Source organism: Corythoichthys intestinalis, chromosome 2 (genome assembly GCF_030265065.1).
Source record: "Corythoichthys intestinalis isolate RoL2023-P3 chromosome 2, ASM3026506v1, whole genome shotgun sequence".
NCBI classification, from domain to species: domain Eukaryota; kingdom Metazoa; phylum Chordata; class Actinopteri; order Syngnathiformes; family Syngnathidae; genus Corythoichthys; species Corythoichthys intestinalis.
This window is the reverse complement of record NC_080396.1, coordinates 39,056,358-39,072,744: the sequence shown is the minus strand read 5'-3', so window position 1 is coordinate 39,072,744 and position 16,387 is coordinate 39,056,358. Positions and strand designations below refer to the sequence as shown.

General features: G+C 37.6%; 1 protein-coding gene across 3 annotated transcripts in view; it reads left to right on the top strand.

Moving 5' to 3' along the window:
- gss (glutathione synthetase) overlaps positions 1-16,387 on the top strand; it is a 42,567-nt gene that overhangs the window by 595 nt on the left and 25,585 nt on the right. For 2 of the 3 annotated variants that reach the window (XM_057827200.1, XM_057827191.1), the window contains exons 1-9: positions 401-554; positions 867-999; positions 8,416-8,561; positions 8,684-8,759; positions 10,749-10,888; positions 11,341-11,457; positions 11,636-11,716; positions 11,847-11,924; positions 11,993-12,062. In XM_057827200.1, the coding sequence (XP_057683183.1) occupies positions 868-999; positions 8,416-8,561; positions 8,684-8,759; positions 10,749-10,888; positions 11,341-11,457; positions 11,636-11,716; positions 11,847-11,924; positions 11,993-12,062 (840 nt within the window). In that variant the 5' untranslated portion in view covers positions 401-554; position 867. Of the gene's footprint in view, positions 1-400; positions 555-866; positions 1,000-8,415; positions 8,562-8,683; positions 8,760-10,748; positions 10,889-11,340; positions 11,458-11,635; positions 11,717-11,846; positions 11,925-11,992; positions 12,063-16,387 lie in introns of those variants that run through there. The other variant, XM_057827208.1, reaches the window with a different exon arrangement.

The window sequence follows — 16,387 nt, the reverse complement described above, 5'->3', positions numbered from 1 at the left end:
TTATCACCACTAAAAATATGCTTAACTTGCTGAATCCTCGACGGGCTTATAAACGCTTTACTTTAGAACAAACCATATGAACGTGGCTGGATTCAGGCTGGATTTGAAGATTTTTTTTTTCTTAAATATTCTCAAGTACCCAGTAAAATTACTGCATCTGTGAAAATTATGACAAACCAAGTCGTTTGAGTATCGGTGAAGAATTGAACAAGTTATAGCTATTTTAAAGTACACGGTCCATTGATTATGATGTGATGTTTAAAGAAGGGCACTGATGCAAAATGGCCGACAAGTGACGACGCTTGTCTCTGTTGGCTAACAGCGCGCACCAGGAACCGTTCAGCAGCTTTCACCTCGCAGATTGGTTGTGTGAATCACATGACTCAAAGTAACCAATAGCGGCCAGGAGGAGAATCGTACATATGCGTGGACACGCTTTGCACCTCATATATTTAGTTCTAACCGATAGTTCTTCGATGGTTGCCACCTGTCTCTGTATCAAAATTCACCATCTTCCCGTAGAGCAAAAGTAACGCCAGACGTGCTCCGGAAAGGTAATCGTGGTTTCATAATTTGATATCCTCTCCATTGTAATTCAAATAAGATTGTTACGGCACAAAAGGAACACGCAGTTATTGATATAAGTTTCGGACATCCGACACTTAGTTAAAATCCAGTTAACATAAGACTAATACTCATACTAGTAGTTGCAATATTTCCAAAATTGGCAGAACGTTACAAATATCTGTCGTTTATATTGTGAGCGGTTTGCCGTGATTTCCATCGGCGATGTTATAATCATTGAATATACTTGAGCTCACGGACTGCGTTTTTTCTTCCTCTTTTTTTCCAAAAATATTAACCAGAATGGCCCAGGGGATACCAAGTGAACTGCTGATGAACAACACCCTAATAAGTGATCTAGCAGAAGTGGCAAAAGATGCAGCACTTTTACATGGTGTCCTTCTGAGGATTAAAGAATCCCCCAATTCATCAGAGGTAAGAATTTACAATCTTTTTAGTGTCCCATCCTTGATTGTTGACCATTAGGAAAATAGGGTATGGAATGAAGTAGATTAAAAAAATCTATTATAGTTGTTTTTTAATTGATACCTATACCGTACCCAGGTAAAGACTATTCTTCTAAGGTCCATGACAACAGTGTATTAAAACGTTGCAAAATACGACAGTGCATATACAATACATCAATTAAAATATAATTCATGAGCACTACAAGGACGATCATCAACACTTCAGTTCACCTAACCTGAAAGATTTGTATATCATATTACCTTGGAAAAGGTAGCTTTCTTTATGTTGACGATTGCCACTTAAAGGAATGGTCATCTTTTTGAGCATGTGCATCCCAGCAGAAAAAAAAAACAAGTTTTTCTCCTCACAGTGGACAAAAACAGGAAGCAAGCAAAGTAGGCAAGTCTGCTGTGAGAAGCCATTTTTAAATGCCTGAAGTGTTTTGGTGTTTTGGCCAAGCAAATGTGAGTAGTTCAGATAGCTCGCCATCGCTCGTGACATCAGGTACACTCAAAATTTCCTCGGCTGTTACGATGGTAATGTTGTTTACATGCAAGTCATTACATCTATGTTCACATAACGCATCTGTACATATTATGCTCGGAAAAAAAAAAAAAACAATATATGAAAAGATTGTTTTGTCCTACTTCTGTTGCTGTAAGTCTATTTTGCCATACTTTCTTTTGGTGTAACTATCTACTAGACCTGGGAAAAAGTATCATGTGGCGATATATCGCGATCCTTAATGTCACGATCCGGGTATCGATAGATTTTTTTTTTATGAGTATCGATACTTTAAATACTTCTAATGTGCTGCGCTAGCGCAGCGCTGGTCACAAGCCAACAAACGAGATGTCCTAATCCGATCACTCCTCCTCCTGCTGCTTTTCTTGCTCACTCGTGCACTGCAGTTACTTGTTAAAGTTAACGACGAGTGCCTCTGTGTTTTTATAAATTTGAAAAGGTAAAATGTTGCCATAGTTGAGTTATCGTAATATGTATCAGATTGCCACACAGGTATTGGAATACAGATCAAATCGTGACAAAAGCGGATCGTTGCAGCCCTACTATCTACTGCTCCCAATCTACTGCAGCTGTGCTACAGTCACGTATCGTTTCTTATGTAAATATTCATCAGCAGGGTTTATAGGGGTCATTAAGCAACATTAAATGTCATTTAATGGATTTTGTTTTTTTTTTGGTCAAAATTCAGGCCTTGAAAAGCATTAAAATGCATTAAACTAAATGTTCGAGGCATTCACAATTACGTAAACTTGACGGTTAAAAGAACATTTTTTACATTATTTATCTAAATCTAATTTTGATTACGTGTGCGAGTCTGGGCGCTTCTCAGTTTTGCTTCCTATACGAGTTACGTTATCTTAAACCCAGGAATCTCTTGTATGTACCGGTAGCTACTCTGGTTGCTCTCTGTTACCCATCAGCTGCTAGTGTTCCTCTCCTAGCTCGCCTCTATGCATGCATGGCTTTCCTGAGCCTTGTGTCCTCACTGAAACAGAAGTTGCATCAAGCTGTTTGTTGCGTTTTAGATGCATTTGTATTTTTAACAATTAAAAAAATTAATTGTTTAACACTTACAATTTGTGGAATCAACTATTTGCAGTTAGGCATGGGCCCAAATTAGTTGTAAGTCGAATTAAAAAGCATTAAATGAGACTTGCTAATACCTATAGAACCCTGCTCAGAAAAACAACAGAAAAGGAGAAGGTACCGTCAGTATGCCACTGTGTTCAGCTTTGGGCTGAATGGAGAGGGCAGAAGGTAAATACAATATTAGGTGCAAAGAAAGGCAATGAGCCACAGGAACAACAAAGGTTTGGTCCACATCCAAAACAGAAAAAAGAGAAAAAACGTGACATCAGAAGAGTTGTAGCAACCTTATAAAATGTGCAGGTATTTTATTTTTGCTTTTTAAAAAAAAAAAAAAAAAAAAAAAAAAAACCTGTGTTTGAGTCTATCATCATTTAAGTCCTGTGCACTGACAGTGCCTGTTAACATTTCTAAGATTGTATACAAACATTGGAATATTTGTCATTGATATGTACTAACATTGTCTAATATAAGTAAATATGTAATTATGATAAATATTGTCTTTGTACAGAGTACAACGAGAATTGTTTCCACCTTGATTTCTTAAGGCCATTTTACACTGGTCGCAGCCCGGTGTGAAAGGGTGCGCGGCAACGCATTCATTGTGTATGTAGGAGGGGGCTTCTCAGCGAAAGTGAGCAATGGCGGCCGTTTTCGTTTTGAGTGAATTTTTCGCTGAGGGGCAGAGCCCAAAATACATTGTTCTATCTAATAGCAAAGGGTAGGCTTACTAATATCTGTGCCACAGGCTGTTTTGGCTGACAGTAACACGCAAATAATGGCAGATGAAACCCTGATAAATGCACTTTTTGGAAGTTTTTGCGAGGTCTGGGACACTTGAAAATGGCTTTCACACCTCTTCATGCTAAGCTAAATGATTTCTTGATGTGCGTTTTTGTGGAAATGTAGTTCACAATAAATATTAAACTTCTCACCGAAACTAGTGAAACTCTTTACATTGCTATTATAATCTAATCCCCCCTACTCCTTGAAATAGGAAAAGTTGCTGTTTTCCTGTGCAACAACAAAAAATAAATGCCGATCTGGCGTCTCAGACGACTCACGAGTCACGGCCATGTCGCTGAAAGTTTGGTGTGTCAGAATTTCGGTTTGTTGTACTGCATAATGTGACATGTCCTATGTGTTGCTAGACATGTGCCGATTACCGGTTTCAAGGTATACGGTGGTATGAAAACGTCAAGGTTTCAAAACTGCAAAAAAATTTCCCTCATACTGTCCATAAGGTACCGTATTAGCTATTTTTTATATCCCAAAAATGCATGGAGAAATCCCTGGCTTGAAGCTGTAAGGCTTAACCCTCCCCCACTGGTTGTTGCTCAGTGTCAGTGAGTCAGCTGTGCTACATGATGGCTGGAGGAAGTGAAACGCCTGAACTCTCCCCCCCCATCGAAGAAAACAAAATCGCTGGTATGGGAATACTTCGGCTATAAAAAAGTTCCAGACGGCCGCAGGTTAGAAGAGAAGGGCCAACTGACATGTAAAACATTTCGGGGAGGGTGGCTGCCGAGGATATGATGATATGAAATATGATTTCGCATTCATACAAAAGGTTAGTAAAAACTGCAATGAACGTTTCCCACCACCTATGACGGTTATCTCCAGCGTGTTTAGTGTGTTTAGTGGTGGTAGAACATGTTTTTTTTCTTCTCTTGCGTAACTGTGTTCAGAAAGAGTATGTGTATAATGTAAACATGATACGAGTCATAGACACGTGCTTTTTATGGAAAATAATTCAATTATTTTTGTTCTGACGGTAATAATGTTGAGCTGTAGCTGTGGGTTTAGGCTCACCTAAAGGACGGGATTTATTTTAATTTTATTTAGAATATTTTGTTATTTTTTACATTTTATTTCAACTTAACATTATTCTCATGTTCCAATTTGCCATTATGTCTTGAAAATTAAAAATGCTGTTCAATTGATTGTTTTTTTTTTTGTTGTTGTTGTTTTTTTTTTTTAAACAGATATTTCTAAGTAACACATTTTAGAGCTGTAATTGCAATACTGTGATACCTTGAAACCGTGATATTTTGTTTGGCTTAAGGTTATAATACTGTCAGAGTATCATACCGGCACATGCCTATTGTTGCTACTATTAGTTGATGAATATTGACCAATGGTGTAACTTTTTTCTGCGTGTGCATTCTCTTGTGCATGCTCTTTTGCTCTTGTATTTAAAAAAAAAAAAAAAAAAAAAAAAAAGAGAAAAATTCTCCAAGAATCCAGATGTCTGCAGCGTTGTGACACCCACGTGTTCCTCCCAGCGCAGACAAAATAAACAGTGAATACCATTTTGCCATCTGGTTTACAGCGAATGTGTTGATGCAAGCAGAGCAGAACACCATCACTATTATGATAGGAAGTGCCATTACTAATTGACAGTTGCTTGTCCTGCTTCCCGATTAAGTCAGCTTTCGGACGGCTCTCTTCATGGCAGTATGTGTTGATCAGGGAGCTGGTTTTGTAGTGTAACAACTCAAGACAACACTGCGTCTTCATGACACAATGTCGCGTAATCTGACAGTGCGATCATCATGAACGCTAAAAATTGTGTAGTCTGGGGAAAGCATTAGCCTGCTCTTAGCTTTTGAACATATGATTTGAGAAAGGCTCATCGCTGTCACTGAGTTAGAAACTTCATTCTGTATTTTATTTTGCCTCGCAGCCCAAAACTGATAATCCCCAAACCTCCTCTGGCCTTCTGACACATCCTGACTAACAGTCAGATAGCAGAGGTTGGTAGAGCAGCTAAAAACGTGACTCAAGAGTAGTGTTACTTCAAAATATTACTGAAGTAAAAGTAGTCATCCAAAAAATGTACAAAAGTACAAGTAAAAAAGTATTTAGTTAAAATAATACTCAAGTAATGAGTAACATTGTAACTGCTTATGTTTGATTTAAATTTTATTTTTTTTTTTAAGGTATTTTAAGTAGGGCTGTCAAAATTATCGCGTTAACGGGTGTTAATTAATTTTTAAAATTAATCACGTTAAAATATTTGACGCAATTAACGCAGATTACCCGCTCAGACAGATTTAAATGACGGTACAGTGAAACACCACTTGTTAATTGTGTTTTATGGAATTTTGCCGCCCTCTGCTGGCGCTTGGGTGCGACTGATTTTATAGGCTTCAGCCACCCATCAGCATTGTGTAAGTAATTATTGACATCAACAATGGCGGGCTACTAGTTTATTTTTTGATTGAAAATTTTACAAATTTCATTAAAACGAAAACATTAAGAGGGGTTTTGATATAAAATTTCTATAAATTGTACTAAAATTTTTCTTTTAAGAACTACAAGTCTTTCTATCCATGGATTGCTTTAACAGAATGTTAATAATGTTAATGCCATTTTGTTGATTTATTGTTATAATAAACAAATACAGTCCTTATGTACCGTATGTTGATTGTATATATCCATCTTGTCTTTTCTTTCCATTCCAAAAATAATTTACAGAAAAATATGGCATATTGTATAGATGGTTTGAATTGCGATTAATTGCGATTAATTACGATTAATTAATTTTTAAGCTGTAATTAACTCGATTAAAAATTTTAATCGTTTGACAGCCCTATAGTTATCTATGTGAACTGTTATTATACTGTACTATAACCAAAACATAACCACGTTAAGCCTAAGAATTGCAAAAAAACCCCAAAAAACATTGTTTTTTTTCTAGCTGGAATTCAATCTGCAGAAATGAAGAAGCATTCGTCCAACGAGCATGAGTGGCCCCTAGTGGAGAAAACATATTTCCTATTATGAAATTAAAAGGATCAGATCACCGGGTTTCTTTGGTCAATCGGCACCAAATAAAAACTGAGAGAGGTTAAAATCTGCGCTTTCGAGGAACGTTCACTGCAGCGCTCTATGTCAAATACGGTGGTCACTCTACATACAAATTTAATTCATTCCAGGACCTGGTTTGTAAGTCAAAATGGTCGTATGTCGAGTGTGATTTTCCCATAAGAATACATTATAATTGGATTCATTTGTTCCACAGCCCAAAAACTAGCGTTAATCCTTAAGATATTGCAGGTACATTTACTAATAGCAATTAAACATAGCAAAACGAATCAATTATAAATACAAATGGGAATAACAATAATAAATGGAAATTTAAAAAAGCGTTTTTATTGTCACCTTAACTTATAGAGACTGACAGAGGCGGGAGGAGACGGTGAGTGTATGTGGATCCATTGAGCCGTGTTCTGTCTAATTTAACAAGTGCATTAAATAAGAAACATGTAAAACAAATAAATTATAAATAGTGCTAATATAACAAGCGCGTTAAATAAGAAACATATAAAACAAATAATGAAAAAATAGTGCTAATATTTAGTGCATAAGCCTTTTTTTGCAATTACAGGGATCAGGCACTTTCTGTAGTTCTTCACCAGGTTTTCACATATGGAAACAGAGATTTTGGACCATTCTTCCACACAAATCTTCTCTAGATCTGCAAGGTTTCGAGACTGTCATTGAGAAATGCAAAGTTTCAGCTCCATCCAAAGATTTTCTGTTGGATTGAGGTCTGGAGACTGGCTAGGCCAATCCAGAACCTTGATATGCTTTGTACGTGCTTCGGATCATTGTTATGTTGGAAGATCCAGCCACGACTCATCGTCAAGTCTCTGACCGAGGGAAGGAGGTTGTGGCTCAAAATCTGACGATACATTTCACTATTCATCCTCTGCTTTAAACAGCACAGTTGTCCTGTCCCGTTTGCGAAAAAGCAAGCCCAAAGCATAAGGTTTCCACCCCCATACTTCACATTGGGGATGGTGTTTTTGGGATTTTACTCATCCTTCTTTTTCCTCCACACATGAGTAAAGTTTGCACCAAAAACTTCTACTTTGGTCTCATCTGACCACTTGACTTTCTCCCATGACGTCTCTGCATCATTCAGAAGGTCCCTGGCAAACTTCAGACGGGCCTTCACATGTCCTGGCTTCAACAGGGGGACCATCTTAGCAAAGCGTGATTTTAAACCATTGCACCATTGTGTTCTACTGACAGTAGCGTTTGAAACTGTGCATCCGGCTCTCTTCAGGTAATTGACCAGCTCCTGCCATGTAGTTCTAGGCCGAGCCCTCACTTTTTTCTCATCATGAGTGATGCGCCACGAGGAGAGATTTTACATCGTGGCCCAGTCAGAGGAAGATTATCAGTCATGTTTAGTCTTTTCCATTTTCTAACAATTGCTGCAACTAAAGATTTATTCTCATCAAGCTGCTGCCCAATTGTCCCATAGCCTTTTCCAGCTTTTTGGAGCTCAACATTTTTTTTCTCTGGTGTCTTTCGAAAAGTCTCTGGTCTTGCCCATGGTAACAGTTGGATTATGCCTGACTGTGGGGTGCACAAGTGACAAAGTGACAAGTGACAGTGGGTGGGAGGTTACTCATTGGGTAAAGGTGGACATTTTTTAAGGTAGAGTGACAACTCTTTGAGTGTCATAATTATTGCTGATTCTCAGGGGTAGAAATTCTCATGAACCCCATTAATTACAAATAAATTATTGAAAAATCATATAATGTGAGTTCCGGATTTTTTTTTTAAAGATTGTCTCGATAAGTGGAAATGCATCTATGATTAAAATTTCAGACCTCTACCTATTTTCTAAGTGGGTGAACTTGTAAAATCAAAAGGGGTGCAAATAATTCTGCTGCTCACGGTAGATTCTTTTTTACCACTGATCTAGAATCTAGTAGTCAGAAATCTCCTCCTCATCTGCACTCTCTACTATAGGTGGTGACATATGCTCCCTTCACACTATTCCCCACACCTGTACCAAAAGCTCTTTTCCTCCAAGCCATGGCAGTTCAAACGCATTACAACACACTGATGGATAAGATTAGCCAGGATCCAGACTTCCTTCAAGAAGCTCTTGCTAGGTAGGTGTAAATTATGGATCAATTTAAAGAAAATAAATACCATGGGTTTGAGAAAAAGATAAAAAAGTTCATTATTAAACGGGTTTTGAATTGCCATGTTTTGACACATTTTTGCTTTCTAGCACCATTTCTGTGGATGAGTTCACTGCAAGGTTGTACAGGATCCATCAGCAGGTCCTCAAAAAAGGAAGGTCCCAGGTATGAGAGCCGTTCTTAAAGGAATTGTATTTTTTTTTTTTAATTAAGTGCATCTAAGCAGAAGGAGTATTGTTTAAGAATTTTGAAAAATTACAGAATTTGATCTTTCTGCTGTGTAATAGTGGAGAAAAATGTAAATTAGCAGTCATTTTTAAATATCAGAAGTGCAAGTATTTCAGATAGTCTGCCATCGCTCATGCCGTCAGATATACCCAAAATTTCTGAGGCTATTGTGGCAGCAAGTTGTTTACATGCAAGTCATTTATAGTCGCATATACATTCATTTTGCTAGACCAAAAATGATTTATGAGAAAGAGAATGTTGTGTATTTGTCCTACTTATGTTGCTGTAGGTTAGTCTGTCTTGCCATATTTATATTCGGTGTGGCTATTTGCTGCTCTCAGTCTGTTGCTTTACAGTTTTGCTACAGTTATTTGGTGTATAATCGTTTAATACTCAGATTTTACTCAGAAAAACGACATAAAGACGAGTAGAAGCCACGGTCAGTATGCACAGTGTTCGGCTTTTGGCTGTATGAAAAGGATGGAGAGCGAATATAATATCAGGATAAAAGAAAGGCAACAAGCGAGGGGAAAACCAGACGCTGCTACACAGCGTTTCATTTTTCTCAACCTAAGGGCTCGTCTGCCTCCAAAATTAATGCGTTCTATAGAAGAGGTATGGTAACTTCATTACGACAGAGTATTTTGGCCAAATTAAGCACATTTATCAAGCTTTCCTTGGCTCTGTGTGTGTCTGTCCACCAACCTATAGGGTGCATTCAGAAAAATGCTCACTTCCGTCGGGAACGTACCCGGGGGTTCAGAATCGGCACCTTTCATTCTAAATTTCTTGGGACTCCGGGGTCGTAGAACGTTTTGGAAGACTGTTGCGTACTTGTGAGGAGGCACCATATTTTATTTCGGCCTTGTCGTAAAAAAACAAAAACATTGAGATGAAAAGCTACTGTAAAAACTGGAAAATTGAAAAAGTCCTTAAAAAGTACTTGCATTTGGCAATGACCAAGTGTACGAACCCTGTATATATGATAAACAATTTGCTCCCTCCTTTTTCTTGGTCGTGTATGCTGATTCCTCTCTGAATGAAGAGGGTCGTCTCAGCTCAAACTGTTAGGCAGCAGCTGCCAATACATTATTTGGGAAAATACTTGAACTAAGGAGCTTCATTCGCCATTTTAATTTGCCTCGCAACCTAAATCTGATGAGCTGCAGATCTGCAGCGTTCTCTGGCATTGTTGTGAGATCCTGGCTGGCAGTCCAGCACAAAGAAACATGGGTCTATCTGTCGTCAAATTTGTGTGTGTCATTTTCTTTATTTTGTCTTACGGTATATTCTTTGAGTAGCCATCTTTCACATAAAGGTCATTTATACTAAAAAAATACCATTGCTTCAATACTTGTTTTTCTTCATCCAAGCAATAATGCCAAGACTGACCTTACTAGCGCAGTGCTGGAATCCCTCGAGTTAAGATGAATAACTAAGATAATATATTATTAAAGACTTTAAATGCAAGTGACTTTTCAGGACTTTTCCTGGAGGAACTCAATGATTAAACCAATTCTTTAATCAGGCAACCATACAGTGATGAGTGTGCTTCCTTCAATATCTAAATATAACTTGGAATCCAGTTGAAGAATGCAGAGCAAATCATTCATCTTGAATTTCAAGTCATTACTCTAATAATATGGTATTTGGCTATTCACTACACTCCACAGAGATGGCCTTCTGGAGTCTTTTAGAAAACATGAACTACAAGCTTGATGATCGGGGTGTCATTATGGTTGTATATCTGGACCTAAAAAAGGCTCTTACCAGAATTACCCAAAAACTATTTGTAACTAGTATTACATGACACTTATTAGAGCATTCCCTCCAGTGGATAAAAAAAAAAAAAGCCTCAACTAGTAATCTATTCCCAGCTCTCATAGAATCATAATTAAAAGATGTCCTCTTTTTCCCTCTTCCTAGTCAATTGTGTTAGGTCTGAATCGATCAGACTACATGCTGGACCAAAAGGAGGATGGACCCACATCTCTGAAACAGATTGAGATCAACACCTTTGCTGCTAGTTTTGGTGGCCTTTCCTCACGTATGCCTGATGTACACCGGTAACATAGTTTTCGGCGTCTAAACCTGGAATAATGTAATATCTGCAAATAGAGATTATAGTTTAATATATCGGTGAGCCCCTAATGTTGTGCAACTGAGAAATTGGGTAAAACACTCTTTTAAAAATGGATCTCTGTCACACAAAACTTAACTGAGCGATGTTGTCATTCAAGACACCATTACACAAAGGAAATACTGTGAACCAAACTCAATATTTAGAATGTTTCATTAAAATGCTTGTACGGTTAAATGTATTATTATTGCACAGAAAATTGATAAATGGACAGTTTGAACAACTGTTTGGAAAATATTTCAATTTCCATTCATTCCTATTGATGTTTTAAATCTAAATTTTATTTTCAGATGTGGCAATGATTTCTTGTTAATTTCTATTGACCTTTCTATATTTATGTTCAATAATGACACAAATATTATTGTGTGGCTACAACAGACATATCCTTAAGGTGGCTGGCCAGTTGAAGGCGAGACAGTGCATCACTGACAACGACCCTGCAGTTGGTCTGGCCAAAGCTGTGGCAAAGGCCTGGGAGCTCTATGGATCAAAGCGGTACATCTACTGAAAACCTAATTGAATAGTAACACTTCTTTCCCAATGATAGCTTTTACATCTGATATGTGTATATTGAAATGGGGCGGTTTAAAGCTGGCAATTAGAGTAATGCACCATATTACTAATCTACATCATCTTGCGCAGTGTGTAACAGTCGGACATGCTGTCATTAAAGGGCGGTTGTTATGTTCTTGGTGGAGGAGAAACAGAGGAACATCCTGGATCAACGTTATATTGAAAATGAGCTGTGGAAAAGGTGAGGATTACTGAAGATTTAGAATGTCTTCAGTAACCTTGATGTTAAAATGAAACCGCTCTTTCTCACTCTTTGCTCACAGAATCCATTTTCTTCTAATGGCAAGCTGACATTTCTTAATGTGTTTCAGGAATATTGTCACCATACGGAAGAGTTTTGAGGATGTGTCCAAATCTGGAGAGCTTGATGACAACAAGCGACTGTTTGTGTACGTGTCTTTTGCCCATCAACAGACAACATAAAGCAATAGAATAGACCTGCTCTTTCTTGTTGTAGTGATTGTCAGGAAGTTGCAGTGGTCTACTTCAGGAATGGCTACATGCCTCAGAACTACAAGTCTGAACAGGTATACAGTATTAGAAAAAAATCTTATTTATTTATATATTATTTATTTGCAGACATTTTTCATGTACGTGTCGTAGTGAAGTGAACTGTTAAAATCGTTTGTCACTTTTTTCAGACTGAAATCATTTAGAAATTGTGTGTGTCTGGGCTGCAGTGTTCCTGGAAGCCTCCAAAATCCACTAATAATGTGACTGGGATTGAATTCTTCTATCAGTCAACTAAGCTTGTCGCGATATGCAATAAGTTAATTTATTGCACGATAATTAAAAATGAGGCTGGTTATCTTCCCAACTCCCGATTTATCGCTGCGTGCGTGCGTGCATACATTTGCGTGTGCGTGTTGATTGCATATGAGACTCCATTTCCTTTCACAGATGTTTATTGGTGGTCAATGCGCCATAGAATTAAAGTTCAGACATACGAAATAAGGAAACATATCTATATTAAACATTGTAAAATGTATGCATTGCTAAATTGAGGTTAATGGAAAAAGGCAATGTACTAAGCACTTTAGCCTGCTTTAAAACATTGGCAGTCTTCTCAAAAACGCAAAACTGCGGTTAAAAGGTGACACTTCAAACATGAAAATCGCGGGTTTGCAGCATATGCAATTGATAGGAAAAATGAAAAAAATCTATGACAACACTTTCATGACAAAAAGAGAAGTGCACCGTTTGTTTTTTAAACAAAACAAACGGTGTAAAGGAGTGTAAAGGTGATGGTTAGCAGCTGAGCGAAAGGACTTCCGGTGAACATTTGAAAAATAAAAGCACGTCATGTTCAACATGTAAATAAGGATGTCTGGTGTTAATCTCGCGTACTTCAGATTTTACACTAAGAATAGCTTTAAAATGACACCCATTATGAAAAATCTGATTGATTCCTTAATATTTTTGATAGTTTTGTGTTTTATTTAAGAATAACAATTAATTGCATGTGAATGGGTGACTTCTTGGGATACTATGATGATTACATTAATGGTTGAATTGGTAAAAAAAAACCTGACAATAATATTGCATATCGGCAATAATTTGAGACGATATATCGCCTACTAAAATTTGCTATCGCGACAGGCCTTCAGTCAGCTCACTGTCACATATTTCCTGCTCCTCTGTTAAAAGTAAAAAAAAAGTGCTCTGGTGGCCTTTTGGATCTGTTGTTGAAAAATAAAAACAAGTACATTTGAAAGACTTTTAAATTTGTGAACATTCTCTTGTGACATCTAGCCCTGAGTCTGTTGAGAATTCTGTTTTATGTGTTTTTGAGACTAACACTACAATCTTAACTCAGGCACAACTGTGGGTGAGGGTAGTGGGTGGTTTACACAAGGACATAAATGATTTGGGCTGGAAAGTCAGTTTCCAAATGCCCATTTCATTGCGGGGATCTCTTTTACTCAATTAATGTAATCTGCCAGGTATGTCTTCATAATTCCTCATACCAAATTCATGCGGCAGTCTTACAAAGAGCAAACCAGTTCCTCCTCCTGTCAGGCAGCACCAACAAATGTGCCAATGTTAATTAAGAGGAATGCAAGGAAGCCTGCTTATTAATGCGAAAACGGAAAGCTCATGCTTATAACTGACACACCCTGCTCTTTTTCAGAGCACATGTCTTTGCCTGTCCACAAATTTAACTGGTCTGAAATGCCCTTTGTGTCTAAATTTTGTTGGCCTATGAAAAGAGGCCTATTGGCTTTTGAATCCAAGGGTGAAGGTGTGGCTTGTTTAAACAAAGGCAAGCTGTAACTCATGCTTAGTTATTAAGTGTAAGAGGATTAAGAACTACAACATCAGTAGCATTTGTCCATGTCAAAAATGTTCTATCTACCTAAAAGTGTGGAAAAATCATGCATGTCAATGTTAAGCTGCCAGACACTATTAAACCTTGGCTGGTCATTGAAGCGTGGTCACCACTAGATTTGTTGTTTTAATTCCCCATTTCGCAGCAGTCCTTTGGACAAGGTAAACAGACGACACAGGTAGCAAGATTATGCTAAACCAATCTGAAACTTTTGGGGTGGGTAGTACATACATTACATTCAGGAAGACCCTGTATTAAAATTTTTAATCGAGTTAATTACAGCTTAAAAATTAATTAATCCTAATTAATCGCAATTAATCGCAATTCAAACCATCTATAAAATATGCCATATTTTTCTGTAAATTATTGTTGGAATGGAAAGATGAGACACAAGATGGGTATATACATTCAACATACGGTACATAAGTACTGTATTTGTTTATTATAACAATAAATCAACAAGATGGCATTACCATTATTAACATTCTGTTAAAGCGATCCATGGATAGAAAGACTTGTAGTTCTTAAAGGATAAATGTTAGTACAAGTTATAGAAATTTTATATTAAAACCCCTCTTAATGTTTTCGTTTTAATAAAATTTGTAAAAATTTTCAATCAAAAAAACAAACCAGTAGCCTGCCATTGTTGATGCCAATAATTACTTACACAATGCTCATGGGTGCTGAAGCCTATAAAATCAGTCGCACCCAAGCGCCAGCAGAGGGCGACAAAACTCTGAAAAACACAACAAGTACACATTTCACTGTGCTGTCATTTTAATGTTTGAGCAGGGCATGTGCGTTAATTGCGTCAAATATTTTAACGTGATTAATTTTAAAAAATTAATTACCGCCCGTTAACGCGATAATTTTGACAGCCCTATTTTATTTTATTTTTTATAAATCACTGACGCAGATATTTTCCAAAATTTTGTAGACAAGTGTTAGTGGTGGCCAAAGGTGGGCAGTAATGCATTACATGTACTCCATTATATTGACTCGAGTAACTTTTTTTGAGGAAAAAAATGTACTTCTAAGAGTGATTTTATCACGCCATACTTTATACTTGAGCAGATGTGTCAAGAAGAAACACTACCCTTACTCCGCTACTTTGGGCCACATTACTTTTTTCCGCGTTTGCTTTATTTTTGAGAGACAAGCCCACAGTGGCTCAATCAGTTTTACCAGTGAAATGTAGCAACAAAGACTCCATTATGCCAGTCAGATAGTCACATAACCACACATGCTTGCAGTCGCAAGTCACCCGCTGAGTCCCATGATCAACATAGTAAATAAAGCACCGCATAGACTTCTATAAGCGCCGTTAAAAAATATATGTATATATATTTCGCATAGAGTGCTGCCATCAATATTTCTCGAAAGTGGATTTGGCCAGGCCAGGCTCCATCTTATCTATCGGAAATTTTAATTTTTCGTAACTCTGGCAGGACTCTTCGCTCGACCGGCCAGCTTCTTTTAGATGTTCCAAGGTCAAAACTTAAACAGTGGGGAGACCGATCCTTTGCGGTTGCTGCCCCCAGGCTGTGGAACAGCCTTCCCCCCGAAAATCCGCACCACCACGGATGTACGTTTTTAGACTCGCCTTTTACAAAGATTAGGATAGCCTGGTTTTATTAGCTTAAGGGCTTTTTTAATGTTTCTTTTCGATTTTATCGGTTTTATTGTTTTACTTGCTGGAATTTTATTGCGATGCGCTCTTTGTTTTATTTTATTTTGTAAAATGTCATTGTATAATATTTTCCTGCCTTTTATTTATCTTGAGCCATGTTTTGTTGTAAAGCACTTTGGGGGCCTTTCGGGTTTTGTAAAGGGCTATATAAATAAATTTGATTGATTGATTGATTGATTGATTGGATTTCAAACTCGCCCAGTTTTTATTTGGCACCAATTGACCACAGAAAGCCAGAGATATGATCGTTTGGATTTGATGGTAGAAAATGTTTACCCATGCATGACTGCGCACTAAACAGCGCTTGCACTCTTGGCTAGGACTGCTAACGCTTCATTTCGATATATTTTTCCAGTTGGAATTTGATGATGGTGTATTTTGTGGCCAAATATGGTGATTTTGATTGGTTATTGTGTAATTATAAGACCGGTTCATGTGGATTATGTTGTGTTGAGAAAAATATACCAAGCAAAATACTCGGAGCATGTTAAAGAATTTTATTTGCAAATCATGGTGGAAAATAAGTATTTGGTCAATACCAAAAGTTCATCTCAATACTTTGTTATGTACCCTTTGTTGGCAATAACGGAGGCCAAACGTTTTCTGTAACTCCTCACAAGCTTTTCACACACTGTTGCTGGTATTTTGGCCCATTCCCCCATGCAGATCTCCTCTAGAGCAGTGATGTTTAGGGCTGTCGTGTGCAACACGGACTTTCAACTACCTCCACAGATTTTCTATGGGGTTGAGATCTGGAGACTGGCTAGGCCACTCCAGGACCTTGAAATACTTCTTACAAAGCCACTCCTTCGTTGCCCTGGCTGTGTGTTTGG